The sequence below is a fragment of the Pecten maximus genome, chromosome 12 (genome assembly GCF_902652985.1).
Source record: "Pecten maximus chromosome 12, xPecMax1.1, whole genome shotgun sequence".
In the NCBI taxonomy this organism is placed as follows: Eukaryota; Metazoa; Mollusca; class Bivalvia; order Pectinida; family Pectinidae; genus Pecten; species Pecten maximus.
Window position 1 is genome coordinate 17,225,898 of NC_047026.1, and position 24,031 is coordinate 17,249,928.

At 36.2% G+C, this 24,031-nt stretch overlaps 1 protein-coding gene and 1 non-coding gene across 6 annotated transcripts in view; one reads left to right on the top strand and one right to left on the bottom strand.

Moving 5' to 3' along the window:
* LOC117339368 (tudor domain-containing protein 1-like) overlaps positions 1-14,885 on the bottom strand; it is a 49,825-nt gene extending 34,940 nt beyond the window's left edge. For 2 of the 5 annotated variants that reach the window (XM_033900920.1, XM_033900918.1), the window contains exons 1-9: positions 14,788-14,885; positions 12,291-12,326; positions 11,794-11,898; positions 10,818-10,872; positions 10,025-10,116; positions 9,369-9,507; positions 7,531-7,632; positions 6,009-6,082; positions 2,600-2,841 (exon numbers count right to left, since the gene is read on the bottom strand). In XM_033900920.1, the coding sequence (XP_033756811.1) occupies positions 2,600-2,841; positions 6,009-6,082; positions 7,531-7,632; positions 9,369-9,507; positions 10,025-10,116; positions 10,818-10,872; positions 11,794-11,898; positions 12,291-12,307 (826 nt within the window). In that variant the 5' untranslated portion in view covers positions 12,308-12,326; positions 14,788-14,885. The other 3 variants (XM_033900921.1, XM_033900919.1, XM_033900922.1) reach the window with 3 other exon arrangements.
* A 236-nt stretch (positions 14,886-15,121) lies between these two features.
* On the top strand, positions 15,122-15,194 carry Trnav-aac. Its single transcript has one exon. It is a non-coding gene; the product is annotated as a tRNA-Val (tRNA).
* The last annotated feature ends 8,837 nt before the right edge of the window (positions 15,195-24,031 follow it).

Below are 24,031 nucleotides of genomic sequence, written 5' to 3' on the forward strand. Positions count from 1 at the left end.
CCTAGAAAGTGTGAGTCATGAGTGTAGAAAAGTGTGACAACAACGAGGCGTGATGGCGGCTGTGGCTACAATTTTGCGCGACATTTTTGACGACGATGATGATAATTTAGAGTTCGATGGCTTTGGACCTGAATACATTGAGTCAGATATTGATCTTAACGATGTTCTAAATGAACTGTCAACAGATAACGAGTCCGAAAATGAGGACGAACAGCGACTAATTGTACCGCCGCCATTAGGTAATGTTGACCGAGATTTTTCGCCTGATCACAGTAAATGATTTTGTTAGGGAAACGGGGCCAGTACTTCCTGAAACTTTTGATGTTGATACTGCAAGTCCCATTGATTATTTCTACCTTTTCTTCAATGAGAATCAGTTTCCACCATTGCTCGACACACTAATAACTACGCTCGCTGGCATTTGAAAAACGAAGGTAGATTTGACCCAAAATGGTCGGATACACATTCCTTCGTCGCGACATCGGATATAAAATATTCTAGGCTAAAGCCTGAACTGTTGAAATATTCTTGTGAAAACTTTGAAAATTCAGTTTGTTTCATTTGGGAGTTAATGTTGAATCATTTCATGTACAGGAATTCAATGAATTATAAATTACATTGTCAAAATATTTTGAAATTTGTCTGTTCTGTTTGTATACAGCTGATTTCGTGGTTATGTGTTGTTGGTTTTATAAAGAAAATAGCACAGAATTAAAATTTAAGAAATTCTGAACATAATTGTAACTTACTAAAAATGTCTAAAACAACTATTTTACTTTCAAAATTAGGTTTAGAAAAATTAATCAAAACAAAGCTTAATTTCACAAAAAACTGCCATTGAGATGGTGTATGTATATTTCAGTCAGCGCATGCGCAATAATGTTGCATTGCAACAATGTATCTTTGCGCTATTGGCACAGAGTGCTGAAGTGTTATAACCTGCATGTGGCAAAGGGTTAAACAAGAAAATGTCTAAGACAAAATGCCCACGTTTCTACTTGACAACCCGAAACACAGTTCAGTGAGGATTGCATCAGCAGTTCCTGAGATTAGCTAGTTACATTATATCGGGAGAGGACAGGACGGGACAGGACAGGACGGACATGGGTAACATTATCTGCCCCCAATTTCATGAAGGGGGCATAAAAAACAGCTATTTTCTAGCTTCAAAAGAGGATTCTCTCAACTTCAGAGGAGAATACTTACTACCAGGAGAATTCCCTCCTCTAGTGGAAGCTACCAATAAATGTTAGATCAAACCTAGCTGATCTCTGGCTATACAATATAATCTAGCTGTACATGTAATTATCTCAGAGAAACTATGCTAATTGTACTTCTAAGATTAGCGTTGAATGACAGTCCATCAACACAAAAATTCCGTCCCAACAAAATCATGATGTATTTTGACAGTTTATTCCTGGTTCTATTTTTAGTAACTGCAACCTTGACCTTGACATTAGGAACTTTTTAAAACCCTATTGCTGTTTATCACAGTATGTATTTATGTCTTTTCATCTGTAAAGGTCTTATATGATGTATTTTGACAGTATATACTCAGTTCTATTGATGATAACAGCGACATTTTTAAAACCCTAATGAACATCCACATTGTGTCATCATGTGAAACTTCAGGAAGTTCAGCATTTTGTAAAGGTCTCAGATGATGCATTTTTGACAGAATACATTCAGTTCTATTCTTAGTGACCTTGATAGTGACCTTAGGAACTTTTTTTTTTTTTTTGATTTCTGGAAAGGAAAGTACTCATAGCCAAGCGGAGACACCATATCAATTATTAGACCTCTAAACATTTCAAATTGATATTTGATCTATGCCGTACTTCTTATGATATACTAAATTAAGATGCTATAGTATATATACACACTTAAAACTTTCTAACAAACTAAAATAAACACAAATGCTATTTCTTAACATTGATCCTGACACAGAGTATCACAGACTTAGTCTCACTTCTACACCTCTGTCATGGCAGGATAAAAATAAATAGAAAGTTAGCTATATCTAACACTAATGTAACTCACATAACCTTCATAATCATAACTTGTAGAAACCTTAATAAACACTTGTGTAATCATGGTATCTAAATCATCACAATGAAAACGATGTAATCACTAGATGAAGAAAACGTTAAACAGTTTTAGATGTAAGCCTAAAAAAACATAAAGGATGTACTAAGGAATGTAAGAAATGGTAGTAAACACTGATAAGACAAATTGGTATTCATCTTAGCAAACTACAACATGAAGAATGTACTAAGATATATAAGCTAAGACAATAAATACGGACAAAGCAAATTTGAAATAACGAAATAAATGACAAAATATTTTAGGCAAAAATCTATACGTAAATGTAGAGTAGTGAAGCAAGACCATTCAACCCCAAAACAGACTGTGAAAACCACAACAACAAATATCAAGGCACACTTACATTTCATTATTTTTAGTGAGGAATTTGCAAAAAAACTAAACATTAATTTTGTGTGGCTTAAGGCATGCTCTGAAGAACTAAAGCTGAAAATGTTGGGATGAATGCAAGGTAGACAAGCAAGACGCAACCAAAGACATAATGAGTCAGTGTTACCTTGTCTGCCATATACAGCTGTGCCCCACATGTGTGACATCCCGCCATTGTTGCCATGGTAATGAGGAGTGCCAACTATACCTGACGGGTGGAATGAATATGCTTGTGGAAGATACTGGCTGTTTGGTGCTTGACCAAGTAATCCTAACCCCCTTGAGGCCAATCCAAAGGTATTGTTGCCATTCTCATAGGGATAACCTCCAACAGCTTCCTGGCTGCTGGGCAAAGGATATTGCTGAGCACTAAATCAAAAAATAATAATGATAATATACAACATTTATTTACTCTGTGTTTCATATTATATAATATAATAATACATTTTATATCAAGTGTTACACAATGGACAGAACATATATAACCTATATAGACTCAATGATAATATGTACAGGACGCCGCATGAGAGTCTAAAAAGCCGATGAAATCAGATGAGTTTTAACCTCCCAGACGTAATCAGCTGAGTTTTAATCCTTTTATGAATATGGCCAGGGTTTTGGACTTCCTGTTCACAGATAGAAAGATCTTCCACAAAGTGGCTGCTACCTTTCCAAAGCACCAGTTACCATATAAGTTATAGTACAAGAGCCTGGGACGCACAGGGATCACCATGGCTTCAGATTTTACTATGGAGGAAACTGCGGGATCATTTTCCCAGCGCGCCGCAAGACCAATATTAATTAATTAAAGGGAGATAATTTGTTTACATGAGTTATGTCCCTTTTCATTTTTAGGGAGATGATTTGTTGTGCAGTCGTTAGTAAAATCCTCTTAGAAATTGTTTTCAGAAATAATGATAAACTATTTTAATCATGGTAATATGAATTTATTTATTCAATATGTAAGAAAAATAAATACAGCAATCAGCATTTACCAATCTCTGACTCATCCATATTTGTACATCCTTAAATTAATACATTGCTCGTTCTTCATTCTCTTTACCAACTCAGACTTTCTCAAACTCATGGTCTCTCTCTATCTCTCTTTCAGATTACTAATTAAATATGTTACTGATACACTTCCAAAGCTCAAATTTCTTAAAATAATAAGCACTATGATATCACACTAAACACAATAGCAATATGTAATGTCACAGCACTAATATAATATGATTTCCACTGTCACAATTGTCAGTCATTTTCACACACAAATTGTCCTTTTTCTTACAGCACAACTTCACACTTAATTGTCATCAGGATCAAACAATGTGGCGATAGTGATATTTCTTTTTCTGATCTCTGTCCATAAGTCTGCTAAGTTTTGTAAGCAGACTGCTTACAAAACATGCCTACAAATCAAATGAAACATTCAAAGTTAATAAAAATAAATTAATAAAATGTTTAAACATGAAACTTTCACTCTAGATAAATACTTTCACCTAATCACTGAAAATATTGAAAAAGAATTAATTTTAATTTTTGGTTTTGTGATTAAACAAAGTCAGTATATATTAGTCACTAATGTGAAATTTGGAAATAATACATTTTTATCAAATATCAACTAGACATCTATTAGATCTATCTAATTTTTTTACATTAAATATACGCCTATAAATCAGTCATACAAACTAGCCAATAACATTTTAAAAAAAATGATTTAAAAAATTTATATTTTATTATGACATGTAAGAGATTTATATCATACAAAATACATTTTAGTAACCATTTGACACCTAAATAACTTACCTTCATCTTCGTCGTACTTTAGCCATGAATATTTTTCTTCATTCAGTCGGTAAAAATGACGATCTGTGTTTTGACTTTGTCGGTGAACAGACCGGGCTAAGCCTTCTATCGTTTCGGCGAATTCTCGAAAAATGATTCAATAGACTGCTGCTTTAGTTGCCGCTTCATGATTACAGAATGAAATTATCATCAACGGTCTTTTTGTTCTACAGTCCATGTTACTTTCGTTTTGCAAACGCAACATCCATGTCACGTGTGTTACAAAGTCATCGGGGTCATATATGCGTTTGACTTTAATTGTCGAAGTCATTTAAGCCTTTATTCGACACAGATCAACCGCTGTCAAAACACAAACACGCGGTCCGCGGCCTGATCAATTAATATTGGCATGATTGATATAATTACATCGGTTAATTCGTCGGGGTATTGGACGTCAGGGTCATTGAATGAAGTGTCAAAAGTCCCCCTGGCGTGTGAACAGGTAATAAACTGGCCTCAAGCTCTTACCTGTGCAGTCAGTAAAACACTACACAGTCGGCGGTATCTGGGGCTCACCACGGGTTAACAGAGTTTTGAATACGAAGATCGGCGGGGCAGATTTTTTTTACTATGGCGCTACATGATTTTACTGTGGCGGGTAGACATTTTACTATGGCGCTGCTCCATAGTAAAACAGCCCGTGGTGATCACTGACGCATAACAAGGATTCTGTCTAGGGATTGTAGTGATCGTGACGGCAGGTAGAGAGTGACAAGTTCCCGTAAATACTTACGTTACGTTATTCCATTTATTTCCTTGTATCATATTGCACTTTATTGATCTATTTACAGATATTAAGGAAGGAATCTGTAGATTAAAATTTTGCTCAGTCTCATGATATTTCTCTCAAATAATTATACAAGTTGATATAAAGCCTAATTAATGTCATCTTCGCTTGCCAAGATTTCTGATTATGTTACACTCCGCGAACTCTTGGCAGATATAGTCGTCAGTTCTGGCCCTCTAGCGGAGATTCAAAATTACCAGTGAATGTTTCCCTAAAGATTGTACGTCTCTGTATTTAGGTATAATGTCATGACAAAGTCGACAAGGAAGCTCTATACTGGTCGCCGCAATTTTTGTTTACTGCTAAATCAAGTCTGAATGTAAAACAAGATTTGATTGGATGCCCTGGGATTCCAGGGTGCGACGGTTGAAACACGACTATATCTGCCAAGGGTTCGTGGAGTGTAACGTAATCAGAAGCCTTGGCTAGCAAAGATGAATTAATGTAGTTTTCACTTATTCTTATACGTACCTGGTTTATAAAGACACAAAAAAACACTGAAATATGTCATCTTTTCTCTTATCATTAACTGTCATTAAACATTGCAAAATCGAGTGTACAAATTAGGATTCTTGAAAATGTATATATCTAGATAGTCATTAAACCTGTATCATAATCTACATATTCCTTGAACAAGATTGGTCCAAGGTGTACTCAGTTTCAGACAAATGTTATTTTCAAACTCTTGTTTTCTTATTCACCTACTGAAAACGAGGAAATTTACGCAAGGGAGAAATTTACGCTTATTAGGCAGAGTCCTTTTGATCGCGAAAATTTCCCCACAAATATTATTTTGATATAAACTTGCCTGATCTCCAGATACAAAAACGTGGATCAATTGCGAAAATTACCCCCACGAATAGAGTTTACATATCGAAATCGCAAAATTACACGTTTACAGTACCTGATCTTGTCTACAGCATGACCATTGGTTAGGTCTTGTTGGTTCTTTCCCTTGTTCTTCCCTTTGTTCTTCCCCTAGAAACAACAACACAAATAGCTCTCATGAATGATATTTAAAGCTAGGAAATCACAGAAATATTTACCACTCATCAATAATAACTAGAGATTCATTCATATTAGGTGGTTTTGAGCAGAGCTCATACTATTTTAATCAAAACAGGTGAAGATGACTATTATTATGCAAAGTTTGATGACAATCGATTGGTAGTTCTGGTGATCAGCCATGGACAAAACAGCGGTGGAGAGGAAAGAATGATAATTAAAAGAAGAAATAAGAAACGTACCAATAACAGTAAGTCAACTGACTTCATTCGGGGCGACTTAATAATAAGAATCGGGGCAAAAACTGACTTCCTTCGGATTGACTTAATAATAAGAATCGGGGCAAAAACCCGACTTCGTTCGGGGTGAGTTAATAATAAGAATCAGGTTAAAAACAGACTTCGTTCAGGGTGACTTAATAATAAGAATCAGGTTAAAAACAGACTTTGTTCAGGGTGACTTAATAATAAGAATCGGGGCAAAAACCCGACTTCGTTCGGATCGACTTAATAATAAGAATCGGGGCAAAAACCGTCTTCGTTCAGATCGACTTAATAAGAATCGGGGGCAAAAACTGACTTCCTTCGGATTGACTTAATAATAAGAATCGGGGCAAAAACCGTCTTCGTTCGGATCGACTTAATAATAAGAATCGGGGCAAAAACCCGACTTTGTTTGGGGTGATTTAATAATAAGAATCAGGTTAAAGACTTTGTTCGGGGTGACTTAATAAGAAATGGGCAAAAACTGACTTCGTTCGGGGTGACTTATTAATAAGAATCGGGGTGACTTATTAATAAGAATCGGTTTTAAAACCTGACTACATTCGGGGTGATTTAATTATAAGAATCAGGTTAAAAACAGACTTCGTTCGGGGTGACTGAATAATAATAAGAAGAATTGGAGCAAAAACCGACTTTGTTCAGGGTGACTTAATGATAAGAATAGGGTCCACAGTCATCTTCTCTATGGTGATGTTGATGTAGTTGGCATGTTTTTGATCGCTTGACAGCAGTTGTCAGGTCCAGTGTTACATTCACACATATTGAGGACCTCTACTGAATACTGTATGCGAGGTATTCAATAGAGCCTCACTGTGTAACAAACAGGCATCAAATGTTTTTCCTGGCTATTTTGGAAAATTGCCACCTGGCGGAAATTTATGTGCAGTAATTAAAGAAGCAAAATTAGAGGCTCAAATATTGCTAGATTTCATGTACTCACATAAAACATCAGATTTCAGGGATTATGAGAAATTTGATTACTGTATTAGATCTCAATATACACCAAGGAAAAACACTAAGAGTTGATCCAGGAACATTACAGAAATTTCAAATTTAAGGATTGTTGATTTACTCCACTTCTATAATCATTTTTTGTGTCTTTTTTATAAAATCATTGTAACACAATAAATTACTCACCTTCATTTGGCTTCCAGATGAGCTATCTGTATCTGAACTTGTTCCAGCAGCTATCCCTGCAAGTTTTTGACTAGGCAATTTCTTGATGAACTCTTCTTCTTCCTATCAATATTACAGAAAAGTAAACTTTATATAGTCTGCATTGTCTTGTTACGACAAGAAATCCAGCTGTAACAGTGGTTGGATTTGCATGGATTACTTCGCAGATGAAGTCGTTTTGTTTAAGTTGAGCCATTCTGTATGGTCTGAATGGTAGTCCTGCAATTTTTGGGTGTATCTTTTCCCCATTTCTAAAAGCAAGTTTTTTATCATTTAAGTTGGAGGCTTTTTGCCTCATTCAGGGAAGAATTAATTGAGAAAGAAATCTTTTAGAAATACATTGCAATTTTTGGGAATTAAATATGATTGGGAAGGGGGCCATAATATCAGCCCGAAAATCCCTTCAGAAAAAAACCTTATTAAAGAAATGATTTTGTGCATTTAGCTTAAATATCAAATAATTTCAATTGGGAACAGAGTTCATTATCAGCCCAAAAAAGCTCCCAGATAAAACAGGGATGACTTAAATCTGAACCCTGTCTCGAGCAATTTCTGGTCAGAATAACCAGCAAGACAAGGCTGTTTTCCAAGTCCGTTTTTATTTGGGGAATTTGATAAACTTACCACAGTATTTGCAGGAAATTTTTTGTTTTTGTTTTACTGATACCGACCTTTATTCAGAATCTAGTTTTGTTATTGGGGGTAACAAAACTAGAACAACTAACATATACAGATGTCGATGTTAGTAATATCATTATTTCAAAATATCTTAAAACATTTTTAGTTCAGAATATCACAAACATATTCAATGTTCATGTGAAATATTCCAATACAGTCTCTTTTATTAAATGGTCATTAAACAGTTACAACATAATTTACTCCAGCAGTGGTAATGCATAGTAGCCTGTTCAATCCAACACCATGTGGCTTCCCCAATTAGATAGAAAGTCAGAATACACCGATTTGCAAAACTACTTTATGATGACAACACATGATGTTGGAATACCTGAGGGTTAAATTAGGCAAGTTTCACTGTATCTCAATTCAAGCACGGTTATTATCTATGTAAAGAACAAAAAGCTAAGTTCCTTGGTAGATCCAAATTTGTACTGGTAGGGGATAGAATGACTGGTAGGGGATAGAATGTAACTGAATAAATAAATAACAACACATATATTCCTTTGTGTTAAGATTTCATTTTACTGAATAACATTCTTAGTATTTGATTTGATTGGTGGGGCAATTTTTTTTTATTTTTTCAAACCCCCTATCTGACATTCAGCAACTCCTCTAGTATATAACCAAATACTGCCAGCATTTTCTACATTTCTATTTCAAATCAAGCTAAATAGAATAATCTTTTGCTTTGAGTTGCGCTTCTTTCCGACATCAGGGTATTCATCATTACTTTGAAAGTGAACATTCACTCATTACGAAACATTATTAAAGCATATAATTTGCATCTATCTCAAAAGTTTAGTTTAAAACAGCTCAAATTTCAACAGCCATAATTTTGTATTCATAATATGTAACATTTAAAACCATTTTTCAAATATTCATGAGACACACTCAAAATAGTAATTACATATTTCCCTGATGCTACCCTTCACCTTAATGCATACATTTAACATACTCCCGAGTAACACTTGGGTTATTCTTATGTTTTTCATAAGTATATAGTCCATGTCATGCTTAAGGGAAGAATATACAGTTCCCTTATAAAGTTCAGAAAAAACCCTGGTTAGTCCTCTAAGCATCTCCCAGCTATACTTCTGTTTACAAATGTCTTCGTCTTTTACCAGTTTCTTTTCTTTGCGTTTCCTCATTTCTTCCTCGGACATGGCTATTCGAACCCGCATACGGAAGCGGCCAATATTGAAGTTGTTGAATCTGGCCAGAGCATTATCTGCATCAGCAACAGATCCCATGGTTACAAACCTAAAAAACAACCAATTAACATCAGTGAAATAAATTGACATTTCCTTTTTTTTTAACAGAGGTAAATATCTTCTCAATACATCTGGCCAGGATCAAATCAGGGACCCCTATTCAGAAACTATCTATCAGTCAACAACATCTTCATCTTAACAGGGTATGGAAGTCATTAACAACATTATAATGCCAATAGTCAAAGACATTTTCGTCTTAAAAGGGTATGGAAGTCGTTAACGAACATTATAATGCTAATAGACAACAATATTTTAATCTTAACAGTGTATGGAAGATTATCGGACATTATAATGCTAATATTTTATCAAATAAAAAAAATAACACATTACGTATAAGGAAACTAGCTATGTATATAAAATTTAGAACATGTACTCAAGTTATCCCAGTATCACTACCTTTTACTTCCTCAAATCAGCATTAAAAACAAATGGAATGTTAACTGATCATGATTATTGCTTTGTTAAAATCCAATTAACATGAATGATGGAATACATGAAAAACTTACCCATAAGTATCTCCAGCATCAGGGTTCTTAGAAACACATTTTTTAGAACGAAGGCAATTGCCTGCTTGAGAAAATAGGTTGTAGAGTCCATCCTAAAATGTAGAGTCAATTATAATGATTAGGTAACATTGTTATTTTCATTTAACCTTCTTGATCCAGTTGCTTCAAAAGGTGATTAGGCTAATCACAGTTTAACAACAATTTTAAAATCCTGATAAATAATTCCTGGTAATACTAACTTGACCAAATAAATGACACTCAACAGCAATCTTTGGTTTCTTCCTACCTGCCTGTTTTAAGGAATACACATACACAGGTTTTCAATTAAAGGAAAAATTAAATTTTCACTAATCTAGTAATTAAGCTGATCACCTTTGAACTACTCGGCCCTGGTAGTAAAAACACAATAAATTAAGATTGCTTTTATATATAAAACCAAAAGCAGCTTTCCTTTCAGCTTTTACTTGCGTTTTATACCCTGATATCAAATGATCACAGTAAAACCTGCACAACAAATTCCGCTAAGCCAGAGGAAAATTGATGTTTCTTTATATCTTGGATTCATTATAGGTCTCTTGAATTAAAAATGCTCGTCCACTGAAAGGCCAAAAGGCCGTTACAGCGGACTTCAAACCAGCACTAATAATAATAATAATAAAGTTGATTTCGGGGATTTTTATTTCAGCACTTTGCAATAAGCAGGAATTCGTATTTAGCCAGTTCATCTCAAGAAAGATTTTCTGTAATTCTTTGGAATCAGCTTATTGAATTGTACAGTTGTATAGACACTTACTTCTGTTAGATCATTAGGAATACCACTGATGTATAGCTGGATACCCTCCGACTTACTGTAATAAAGAATACATCAAGCTCATTAATTGAAACAGAAATTTAAATGAACAGAAGTTGACATCACATTACAAATACACTTCAGCTGCACAAAACTTTCCCCATTTCTGCCTGATGGCAATTTACAAAATAGCCAGGAACTGAAGAATACTACCAACTCAAACGAGGTGTGGTGTTCAGAGTATATTAGCACCAACTTAACACACATACTAAGTTTCAATATTTGGAAATGCAAAAGGAAGTACAGTACCTCATATCAATCTGCTAACGAAATACTTAATGAAATATGTTTCTGTAGTTATGCTGATAAGATCATTGCTTTTAAAGGAAATAAAGATTACATTCTACCTTCTTCACCTGAATTTCAGCAGGTTTTTTATAAGTTTGCATTGTTTCACCTTTTAAAGTCAACTTATCCACAGGGCAGTATCCCTAAAGCGAAGCTCCATACCAACATTACAAATATTCTATATTTCGCACACTATGTGTTGATAGGACAACAGTCTAAGCAGTAAATATTTAACAAAGAAATCTTACTATTATACCATTACCAAAGTTATTTTCCATTTACCCTTTTGGCCTGATGAGTGCACAGGGGCTTGACACGTTCCTATGACCCAGAATAAAAGATTAACCCTAGAGTCTGACCCTAGATCACTTATTGTCGTAAAGCCCTGCCTGAGGAAAAGCATACCATCCTTAAACATATTTTGTTGACGCATTGAAATTTAGTACAAAACTGAATATACACACTAGCACAATGAAAAATTTGTCTACATACAGTAAAACTGTAGAAAACAACAAATGATGTAGCGACAGCATTTGTTGCAAACCTAATTTTTTAGGAAAACTTTCAACACGAAACACACAAAAATCAGATTAGCTCTGAAATATTTAGGCACATTCTATTCTTATTTTACCTCCTCTCAATTTTGCTGGGCAAGAACTTTCCAGGTCCTCTATCATAGGTGTTAAACTTCTGGCACTCATAGTCATCTTGTCGAGGGTCCCACTCATCCATTCCTCTGAAAAGTACAAAACTTGGAATTTTCCTTGTGACCTCTATTTTAGGATTTGAAGTGACTAGAATACAGCTGCACACATTCTAACATCTGGCATCTTATACTATCTTCCAATTAAAACTTAATTCTTTTATTTCTTTACAATCCCTCAACTTTCTGGTCACACCTCACTTTCTTTATCTCAAGTGGTGCTTTAATTTGGATATATATTAAATGGGTTACTTTGATGATGACCAAATGCAAGCCTCATCTCACATTTAATTCTGTGTAAATGCCTTATTTAAAATTTATATGTACCTGAATTGGGTCTTTTTGTTTAAATTGATGTTTTAGCTACAAAAATGAACACACAAATGCAATATGAATTGATCTGTTAAAAAGCACAAAAATCTTACTTTTCGTTTTCAGTCATTTCCACTAATCAAAAGCATCTGAAATCAGTCAAAATTGCACATGTAAATCATAACATATAACTAATGCAATCATTCAAAATCAGATTTTAATCTTTTATAGACATCAGGATAAGCCAAACCTGATCAGTAAACATTCATCAGATTAACTCCATTTGAAGCCTTCCATAACCAAAACATTTCATGTAAATAGAATTCAGTAGTAAGGCATGATCATAGCCTGATATTATTGTATGACTGGAACTGATTAACATCTCAGATATTTCCATGAAATAGAGTGTAAGCATTCAACAAATTATCAACTTACTTCACAATCCTGTCACTGCTGACCAGCCCAGCTACATTTATGTGGTGGTCACAATATTGGCAACTTCTTGTGTACATATCATCATATCCCACATACACTATATAGTACCAGCTTACCCTTGTCCAAGTATGGTTTATCAGCCCTAAATTTGTTATTTTTATCAACAGGTCTAACATCAACTATTCTGCTTGTCGGACTTTCAGTGGGCGAGCTTACTGATCCGAGGCTTCAAGGGGCCACAGGCTTTTGTAGGTTAAGTAATGCCCTATTTCGTGCGAGGCAACACTCTATGGCCAAAAAGGAATTTACAGGAATTTACAGTTTTTCATTTCAAGCTAACTCTATACACTTTCAGTACAACATAAAAGCCTTAAAGAACAGGGATTTTTGTTTGCTGGGTTTATCGCCCTGTGAACTGTCTGGGTCATTTTGAGGCGCGGGTCTCGATCCTAGTAGTTGGCAACTACCTTACTGAACAAAATGAGGGAGGCTCTGAGCAATTAGAATTAAAGAGTTTAGCTAAAGGACACAACCAGACCGGTTTGAACTTGATCTGTAATCTATTGTATAATAATGATAAAGCCACATACAAAGTTACAAACTGATGTGGCAAACAGTAGCGAAAAAAGACAGAACTTGTTTGACTGATGACGTCGCATGACAACTGACAATGTGATCCCCAAGTGTCCGCATTTCATAAGAAAACTCATGCTCTTTTCATAGCTCCATATATAGCATAAGCCATTCTCTGCATTGAGTGATCATGAAAATGTCTTTATTTTTGAAATACTGAAATAGCTTGTATTGCCGAATTTTAGCATCAATACACAAGTGAAAATATTTCCAACATTCAGTAAAGATACTGAATACTTTCACCTATGTAATTGGAGAGTTTTATATGCATTTTGCATGTCACACTATCTGGATTACCAATAATTGTCATATTTATCTCAGCCAACTGCGTTTTTTCTTCACTATTAATAAGAGCCAAAATCTATTGAACAGCCTGTATCTATTTTTTTTCTTTTAAGGCTTGTCTGTCAATAAGGACACACCCTTTTTTCTACATGCTAGTTATTATCCCTTTATGCTAGTTACTATGTAATAGGGGTTAAATTTTGACATTTCTATTTCACATCAAAGGTATCTATGTTTTCCACTCCCAAAGACAATTTTTTTTATATCACTGCATGGATAATCATGGCATGATCAATTTCATCAAAGAAAATGGCTGCAAATATTGATCACTGTGATTTCATATGTGCTGCCTTAAATTGCCTTTAAAAATCATTAAAAAAATAATTGTAAAATCAATTTTTTTTTAATTTTCAGTATGCAAGAAAGATTGGATGGATTGCTTGGGTTAGGATTTAGGCGATATTTCTATATTTCTTGTGTTCTGCAAAAATCTTCAAATTCCCCTATTTTTAATTTTAACAGAACCTTAGTTGTTTTGTATAATTTGTAAGTTATTGAATACTTTATTACTGCCATTTCCTTATATCCGATACTAGTACCCATTACACTACATGATACAGGTTTTTTTTGCCACGTGCACGTACAGTGCCATTAAATTGAGTTCTCCACCTTGATTTATTATTAGATCTACTACTTACCACATATACAGGGATTGGTATTAAAATGTACACTAATTTACACCTTCCAAAAAACGGCGAAATCAGACGCTAGTAAAATCAGTGAAAATCGGCAAAATTGTTCAAATAGTTTAAATGGTCGAATATACTAAAATCTAAAACTTTGAAGTTTACATGGGCCCATTCAATCGTATACAAAATTGTCTCGCAAAATCAAGACTGTCGCGACCGACTTTCCGAGGCGGAGGGAGTTCCCAACCCGTTTTTATAGGCGTACGTTGTGCAGTCATGATGTGAAATCAACTCTTTGACAATTATATTTAATATGCAGTTTTGTTGTAAAAAATACATTAGAGGTGAATTCGCTTTAAAAGAATCAAAAGGGATGCGTCAAGATGCATCCGACATGCATGGCTTCCTTCCCGCCATCAATCAGATTTGTGTAGCGATCATCCCGTTCCGAAAGTAAACATCACCCATATACCAATGTTGTCAAATGCAACATGACTTTCTTTGAATAGTGCAGCAAATACATTCTCAATTATTTACAAATACTTATGCATCGTCAGAGATAACATACCAAGCAACTATTAAAGAAGTTTTGAAGTTTGTCAGGAGCACATGCTTATCCATCCATTAGCAACTCTGCAGTAACTTAATATGGTCAGCTGTGCGTTTGCATGACTGGGGATCTAGTTTGAAGCGTTTTCTCTACATTGATGTCAATATTATGATGCCTAATTGGTATTTGGTGTATTTTCCAAAATGATTTTATTATAGCAACTCACTGCCTGAGAAGGGTTATCAGATACATTACGTAGATACTCCTTTCAGATAATAAAATACTTTCGTAAGCCGACTGCCTTAGACAGATAATATATGTGGTTGTTATTTGTCTAAAAGTAAGTATGGTGGGTTCCGTGGTGTAGTGGTTATCACGTCTGCTTAACACGCAGAAGGTCACGAGTTCGAAACTCGTCGGAACCTGATCATAATTTTTCTTATTTTTAATTTCTATTTATTTCTATTTTTATTTATCTAGTGGGTAAAATTTGCAATTTTGCAATTTTGTCATCTCCTAAAGTAAAACAAAAATATACATTAAAGATGCTTCGATTTGAAACAAAGGGAAGCAACTCTGATCTGCTTCATTTGTATTCTTACTTTTAATTGGAAAGTATAACGTTAAGAAAAGTGTCTTCACTAAGAATTTCCCATTCAATTGTGTAATGCTTTCCTATGGAAATTTTCAAGTTTACAATTTACGTTGATGAAAAGGGGACCATGCATAATGAGGGAAAGTGAAATTAAATGCCTTGTGTTTATCTATTTTTTGTTTATTTATCTATTCATTCATTCATTTTTTTTATTCATTCATTCATTCATTCATTCATTCATTCATTGTGACATTGTTGATATCAATATTGTTATTCAAAAGTGATAGTGAGTCGAGACTGTTTTATACTTCCTGCAATAGTTTGACCATGACCCAGGGTCAAATGAACGGGTCAAACGGGCCACTGTAGAATAAATATCAGATGATGTATGAGCAGTAGGCAGCAATGGGAAGGGAACGGAAAGGAAAGGTCCTGATGTGATATGCTCCTGTAGCCTTAAGAGGGGCGCCGAATGTAACAGGAAAGGGGAAATGCAATTACCATAACGGAACTCGAACCCGGTACTCGAAAGATAAAGTTGTTTTGCTCCAAAATTTTGACACATATCTTGTTGGTGTCCTTATTTCCACCATCGGGAACTTCTGTCGTTTGTGTCCGGGACACAACCGGGACACAACCGGGACACAAAGATAGAATCAGGGACAAAACCGGGACATAAACGACACAGTCCGGGACACAACCGGGACACAAACTACAGAGTGCGAGACACAACCAGGACACAAACGACACAACCGGGACACAACCGGACACAACCGGGACAACAACCGGGACACAACCGGGACACAACCGGGACACAACCGGGACACAAACAACACAGTCCGGGACACAACCGGGACACAACCGGGACACAAACGACACAGTCCGGGACACAACCGGGACACAACCGGGAAACAACCGGGACACAACCGGGACACAAACGACACAACCGGGACACAACTGGGACACAAAGACAGAATCGGGGACAAAACCGGGACATAAACGACACAGTTCGGGACACAACCGGGACACAAACTACAGAGTGCGAGACACAACCAGGACACAAACGACACAACCAGGACACAACCGGGACACAACTGGGACACAAAGACAGAATCAGGGACAAAGCCGGGACATAAACGACACAACCGGGACACAACCGGGACACAAACGACACAGTCCGGAACAAAACCAGGACACAAACGACACAGTCCAGGACACAACCGGGACACAACCGGGGCACAACTGGGACACAACCGGGACACAACCAGGACACAAACGACACCGTCCGGGTCACAAACGACACAGTCCGGGACACAACCGGGACACAAACGACACCGTCTGGAACACAAACGACACAGTCCGGGACACAACCGGGACACAACCGGGACACAAACGACACAGTCCGGGACAACACCGCCCGGGACATAAATGACAGAGCCGAGTTTCGTGGGTTTCCGGAGATCTGAACTAGAACCAGAACTGTACTAAACAATTAGTCCTTAAAGGATTATCAAACATATCTCAAAAACGTGTTATTTGATAAAATTAAAATACCTGCGTTTGATAAACAGTTATTGTAAAGAATGAATTAAAGAATATAATTTCAATATGTTATACAACCGGACCAGTTCTATGCTTGTTTAGTTGAATAATTCGTCCGAATGTTGTCTCTGACCAGCTGTTATGGCACCTGTTGCGTTGTCCCGTTTTTTCCGCCTTCTATTAACGTTTTGATAACGCATATGTCTTAATTTTATGCAATAAATATTCCAAAGACTATTTCGGTAACGAAGAGCTGGAAATGGAAACACATGAGGATGTATTTCCGGTCTACAGGAAATGTGTATAAGAGATTATGGGATATACTTCCGGTATGACTGGGAAAAGATATTTATAAGGCAATCACCGGAAGAGAATCGAAGATGAAAACTTGCAAACGATCGCAATAGTGTCTTCATGGCGGTTTGTGTAGGCGAACAGGACAGGATACAGTCTGAATAATAGATGGCAGACATAATCGATTTACTTGTTGTTTTACATTTGTGTTTAACTAAGTAGATTCTCGATCTGGCTTGTCGTTTTTATTTTTATTTTATATATATATTAAAAATCAATTTATGAACATAATTACAGAACAATTGATAATTCAAACATCTAATTATGGTAAGGCGTCAAACGTAAATCGAGGACACCTATTTCACAAAACTCTACGTTGCTTAAAGGTAAAATTTGACTATTCAACATAATTATGTATGTTCAACACATAAAGCATTTCCCACTCAATCTGTCGGTGCCACGCCTTGTAGGCAGCGATTAAAATTGTACCCGCTGTCCCGATTGCATGGTTCGTTCGTCTCTTCTCGGGGCCACTGGTATATTCCACACAAATTATCAAACACAAAAAATAACCATGCTGTTAAGCTCACAAGTGTCTATAGCACACAATAGCTGCATTTGTTTGGCCGGATTTGACTTTATGTTCGAAGCACTTATTTTGCTAATACCTTGAAATGCAAATACGGCATAAAGGGAGGCATTTCAATCAATAAAAATGATCTTTTATTATATAATAGGACATCTGATCATAGTTAGAAGGATGTTTAAGTGTTTTCAAGTAAAATAATTAAAATGTGAAGTTTGGGATCTTTTTCGGAAATATGCATCTTTTACCCCAAACTCAGCATTTGAACAGTTTTTCCTAAAAACAGTCTTCTTGCCATCTTTAGTGTCTAATAAGAGCATTTTTGATGTTTGAAATGCCTCCCATTTACAAGGTCAAAATAGAATCAGTAAAATCCGGTCCAACCAATGCTCCTATTGTGTGCTGTAGACACTGGTGGCCGAAACGACAAGGCTATTTTGTGCAATATTATGTGATACAAGTGAGCTAATTATGTCCCCTGAAGCATGTATTTTCGCATGTTTTTGTTTGAATTTGCAAACAGCTTAACAAATAGCATGTCAATAGCAATTACAATGATTTGCCATCATACATTCTAAACAATTGACAAAGTTACTTAAATTGCACCATAGTATGGATTTATAGACTTGTTAAATATCACTGGAGTCACTTGATTTGCTTGCTATTTAGACGATCCTTAACAAGGTCAATAACACACACGCACAAAAAATCAAACTTCTTTATTATTTCCGACGGGGGCCTTTAGTTCTAGTTCTTCCAAGTTTATGTTTCCATCGACACTGGCCAAATTGATGACCCACTCAGGGACCTGAAAGTTACAGTCTATGTGTATTTTCAGACTTTTTTTTTATTGGGGGTGGGGGTATTACATATATATATACATATATACAGTAACAATTATGAGGTCCCTGCGGACTATATGGTGTTCTGTTCCCAGGCCGTGACATATTTGATAGTTATGAAATGAATGCGCAAGGCAAGGCCTTAAAAATTTTTGGTGCCTACTCTGAAATTGTATAATCATTTTTCAAGAAAGAATTATGAAAATTATGAATATTGCTGGTCTATAAAACCTTATCAAAACATATGTTTTTGTCTGGCATGTTTATCAGTAATATCAGTACGATTGACTAGTGGGTACAATACAATATGCCCGCGACAGATCCTAAATTTACCATGTTTCGAGTGAGTCTTTAAATGATTTAAATGGGTTAAAAAGATGCTTACAGACGAGAGGGATATATCTACTCGTATCTAAATTACAGATGAGAGGGAGATATCTACGTATCTAAATTACAGACGAGAGGGAGATATATACGTATCTAAATTACAGACGAGAAGGATATCTCTACGTATCTAAATTACAGACGAGAGGGAGATCTCTACGTATCTAAATTACAGACGAGAGGGAGATATCTACTCGTATCTAAATTACAGACGAGAGGGAGATATCTACGTATCTAAATTACAGACGAGAGGGAGATATCTACGTATCTAAATTACAGACAGGAGGGAGATATCTACTCGTATCTAAATTACAGACAGGAGGGAGATATCTACGTATCTAAATTACAGACGAGAGGGAGATATCTACGTATGTAAATTACGGACGAGAGGGAGATATCTACGTATCTAAATTACAGACGAAAGGGAGATATCTACGTATCTAAATTACAGACGAGAGAGAGATATCTATTCGTATCTAAATTACAGACGAGAGGGAGATATCTACTCGTATCTAAATTACAGACGAGAGGGAGATATCTACTCGTATCTAAATCACAGACGAGAGGGAGATCTCTACGTATCTAAATTACAGACGAGAGGGAGATATCTACGTATCTAAATTACAGACGAGAGGGAGATATCTACTCGTATCTAAATTACAGACGAGAGGGAGACATCTACTCGTATCTAAATTACAGACGAGAGGGAGATATCTACTCGTATCTAAATTACAGACAGGAGGGAGATATGTACGTATCTAAATTACAGACAGTAGGGAGATATCTACTCGTATCTAAAATACAGACGAGAGGGAGATATCTTCTCGTATCTAAACTACAGACGAGAGGGAGATATCTACTCGTATCTAAATTACAGACGAGAGGGAGATCTCTACGTATCTAAATTACAGACGAGAGGGAGATATCTACGTATCTAAATTACAGACGAGAGGGAGATATCTACTCGTATCTAAATTACAGACGAGAGGGAGACATCTACTCGTATCTAAATTACAGACGAGAGGGAGATATCTACTCGTATCTAAATTACAGACAGGAGGGAGATATGTACGTATCTAAATTACAGACAGTAGGGAGATATCTACTCGTATCTAAAATACAGACGAGAGGGAGATATCTTCTCGTATCTAAACTACAGACGAGAGGGAGATATCTACTCGTATCTAAATTACAGACGAGAGGGAGATCTCTACGTATCTAAATTACAGACGAGAGGGAGATCTCTACGTATCTAAATTACAGACGAGAGGGAGATAACTACGTATATAAATTACAGACGAGAGGGAGATAACTACGTATATAAATTACAGTCGAGAGGGAGATATCTACTCATATCTAAATTACAGACGAGAGGGAGATATCTTCTCGTATCTAAATTACAGACGAGAGGGAGATATCTTCTAATATCTAAATTACAGACGAGAGGGAGATATCTAAGTATCTAAATTACAGACGAGAGGGAGATATCTTCTCGTATCTAAATTACAGACGAGAGGGAGATATCTTCTCGTATCTAAATTACAGACGAGAGGGAGATATCTACTCGTATCTAAATTACAGACGAGAGGGAGATATCTACGTATCGAAATTACAGACGAGAGGGAGACATCTACTCGTATCTAAATTACAGACGAGAGGGAGATATCTACTCGTATCTAAAATACAGACGAGAGGGAGATATCTTCTCGTATCTAAACTACAGACGAGAGGGAGATATCTACTCGTATCTAAATTACAGACGAGAGGGAGATATCTACTCGTATCTAAATTACAGACGAGAGGGAGATATCTACTCGTATCTAAATTACAGACGAGAGGGAGATATCTACGTATCGAAATTACAGACGACAGGGAGATATCTACTCGTATCTAAATTACAGACGAGAGAGATATCTACTCGTATCTAAATTACAGACGAGAGGGAGATATCTTCTCGTATCTAAACTACAGACGAGAGGGAGATATCTACTCGTATCTAAATTACAGACGAGAGGGAGATATCTACTCGTATCTAAATTACAGACGAGAGGGAGATATCTACTCGTATCTAAATTACAGACGAGAGAGATATCTACTCGTATCTAAATTACAGACGAGAGGGAGATATCTACTCGTATCTAAATTACAGACGAGAGGGAGATATCTACGTATCTAAATTACAGACGAGAGGGAGATATCTACTCGTATCTAAATTACAGTCGAGAGGGAGATATCTACTCGTATCTAAATTACAGACGAGAGGGAGATATCTTCTCGTATCTAAATTACAGACGAGAGGGAGATATCTTCTAATATCTAAATTACAGACGAGAGGGAGATATCTAAGTATCTAAATTACAGACGAGAGGGAGATATCTTCTCGTATCTAAATTACAGACGAGAGGGAGATATCTTCTCGTATCTAAATTACAGACGAGAGGGAGATATCTACTCGTATCTAAATTACAGACGAGAGGGAGATATCTACTCATATCTAAATTACAGACGAGAGGGAGATATCTTCTCGTATCTAAATTACAGACGAGAGGGAGATATCTTCTAATATCTAAATTACAGACGAGAGGGAGATATCTAAGTATCTAAATTACAGACGAGAGGGAGATATCTTCTCGTATCTAAATTACAGACGAGAGGGAGATATCTTCTCGTATCTAAATTACAGACGAGAGGGAGATATCTACTCGTATCTAAATTACAGACGAGAGGGAGATATCTACGTATCGAAATTACAGACGAGAGGGAGACATCTACTCGTATCTAAATTACAGACGAGAGGGAGATATCTACTCGTATCTAAAATACAGACGAGAGGGAGATATCTTCTCGTATCTAAACTACAGACGAGAGGGAGATATCTACTCGTATCTAAATTACAGACGAGAGGGAGATATCTACTCGTATCTAAATTACAGACGAGAGGGAGATATCTACTCGTATCTAAATTACAGACGAGAGGGAGATATCTACGTATCGAAATTACAGACGACAGGGAGATATCTACTCGTATCTAAATTACAGACGAGAGGGAGATATCTACTCGTATCTAAATTACAGACGAGAGGGAGATATCTTCTCGTATCTAAATTACAGACGAGAGGGAGATATCTACTCGTATCTAAATTACAGACGAGAGGGAGATATCTACTCGTATCTAAATTACAGACGAGAGGGAGATATCTACTCGTATCTAAATTACAGACGAGAGGAGATATCTACTCGTATCTAAATTACAGACGAGAGGGAGATATCTACTCGTATCTAAATTACAGACGAGAGGGAGATATCTACGTATCTAAATTACAGACGAGAGGGAGATATCTACTCGTATCTAAATTACAGTCGAGAGGGAGATATCTACTCGTATCTAAATTACAGACGAGAGGGAGATATCTTCTCGTATCTAAATTACAGACGAGAGGGAGATATCTTCTAATATCTAAATTACAGACGAGAGGGAGATATCTAAGTATCTAAATTACAGACGAGAGGGAGATATCTTCTCGTATCTAAATTACAGACGAGAGGGAGATATCTTCTCGTATCTAAATTACAGACGAGAGGGAGATATCTACTCGTATCTAAATTACAGACGAGAGGGAGATATCTACGTATCGAAATTACAGACGAGAGGGAGACATCTACTCGTATCTAAATTACAGACGAGAGGGAGACATCTACTCGTATCTAAATTACAGACAGGAGGGAGATATGTACGTATCTAAATTACAGACAGTAGGGAGATATCTACTCGTATCTAAAATACAGACGAGAGGGAGATATATTCTCGTATCTAAATTACAGACGAGAGGGAGATATCTACTCGTATCTAAATTACAGACGAGAGGGAGATATCTTCTCGTATCTAAATTACAGACGAGAGGGAGATATCTACTCGTATCTAAATTACAGACGAGAGGGAGATATCTACGTATCTAAATTACAGACGAGAGGGAGATATCTACTCGTATCTAAATTACAGACGAGAGGGAGATATCTACTCGTATCTAAATTACAGACGAGAGGGAGATATCTACTCGTATCTAAATTACAGACGAGAGGGAGATATCTACGTATCTAAATTACAGACGAGAGGGAGATATCTACTCGTATCTAAATTACAGACGAAAGGCAGATCTCTACGTATCTAAATTACAGACAGGAAGGAGATATCTATTCGTATCTAAATTACAGACGAGAGGGAGATATCTACATGTACGTATCTAAATTACAGACGAGAGGGAGATCTCTACGTATCTAAATTACAGACGAGAGGGAGATATCTACTCGTATCTAAATTACAGACGAGAGGGAGATATCTACGTATCTAAATTACAGACGAGAGGGAGATATCTACGTATCTAAATTACAGACGAGAGGGAGATATCTACGTATCTAAATTACAGACGAGAGGGAGATATCTACTCATATCTAAATTACAGACGAGAGGGAGATAACTAGGTATCTAAATTACAGACGAAAGGCAGATCTTTACATCCAGGTATAAGATCTTTACCTCCAGATGACCGACACTACGGAAGGCCTAGGCCCTATAATTTAACCAAATCAAGCGACCAGTCAATGAGAGAGCATTTTAAGATAACATTTTGAATTACAATCATGACGAACTGGATCTGTTTTACAACATCAGTTTGATGCCTGTATCAACAATACATTTCCTGTTCTAGATCAATAGACCATCCAGAAATACTTATCAAGCGTAGAGAGGTGAGAACACTTATTGCATTGTTACTTATAATCTTACTAAATCTCTCTATATATATACAAGTTGTAACTAAGTACTAACTATAATTATACGGTATCTGCATTTCTGAATTATTATGATAGCAATTTTTTTTATTAACTCTGTGATGGATTCTGATTGGCTCACCAGCATACATGTCCATATAATGTATATTTTTATTTGATCACGTGACAGAGATGAGATCCTGATATAGGGATTGTATACCAGAATGGAGTGGTTCACTGAAAAAAAAACCA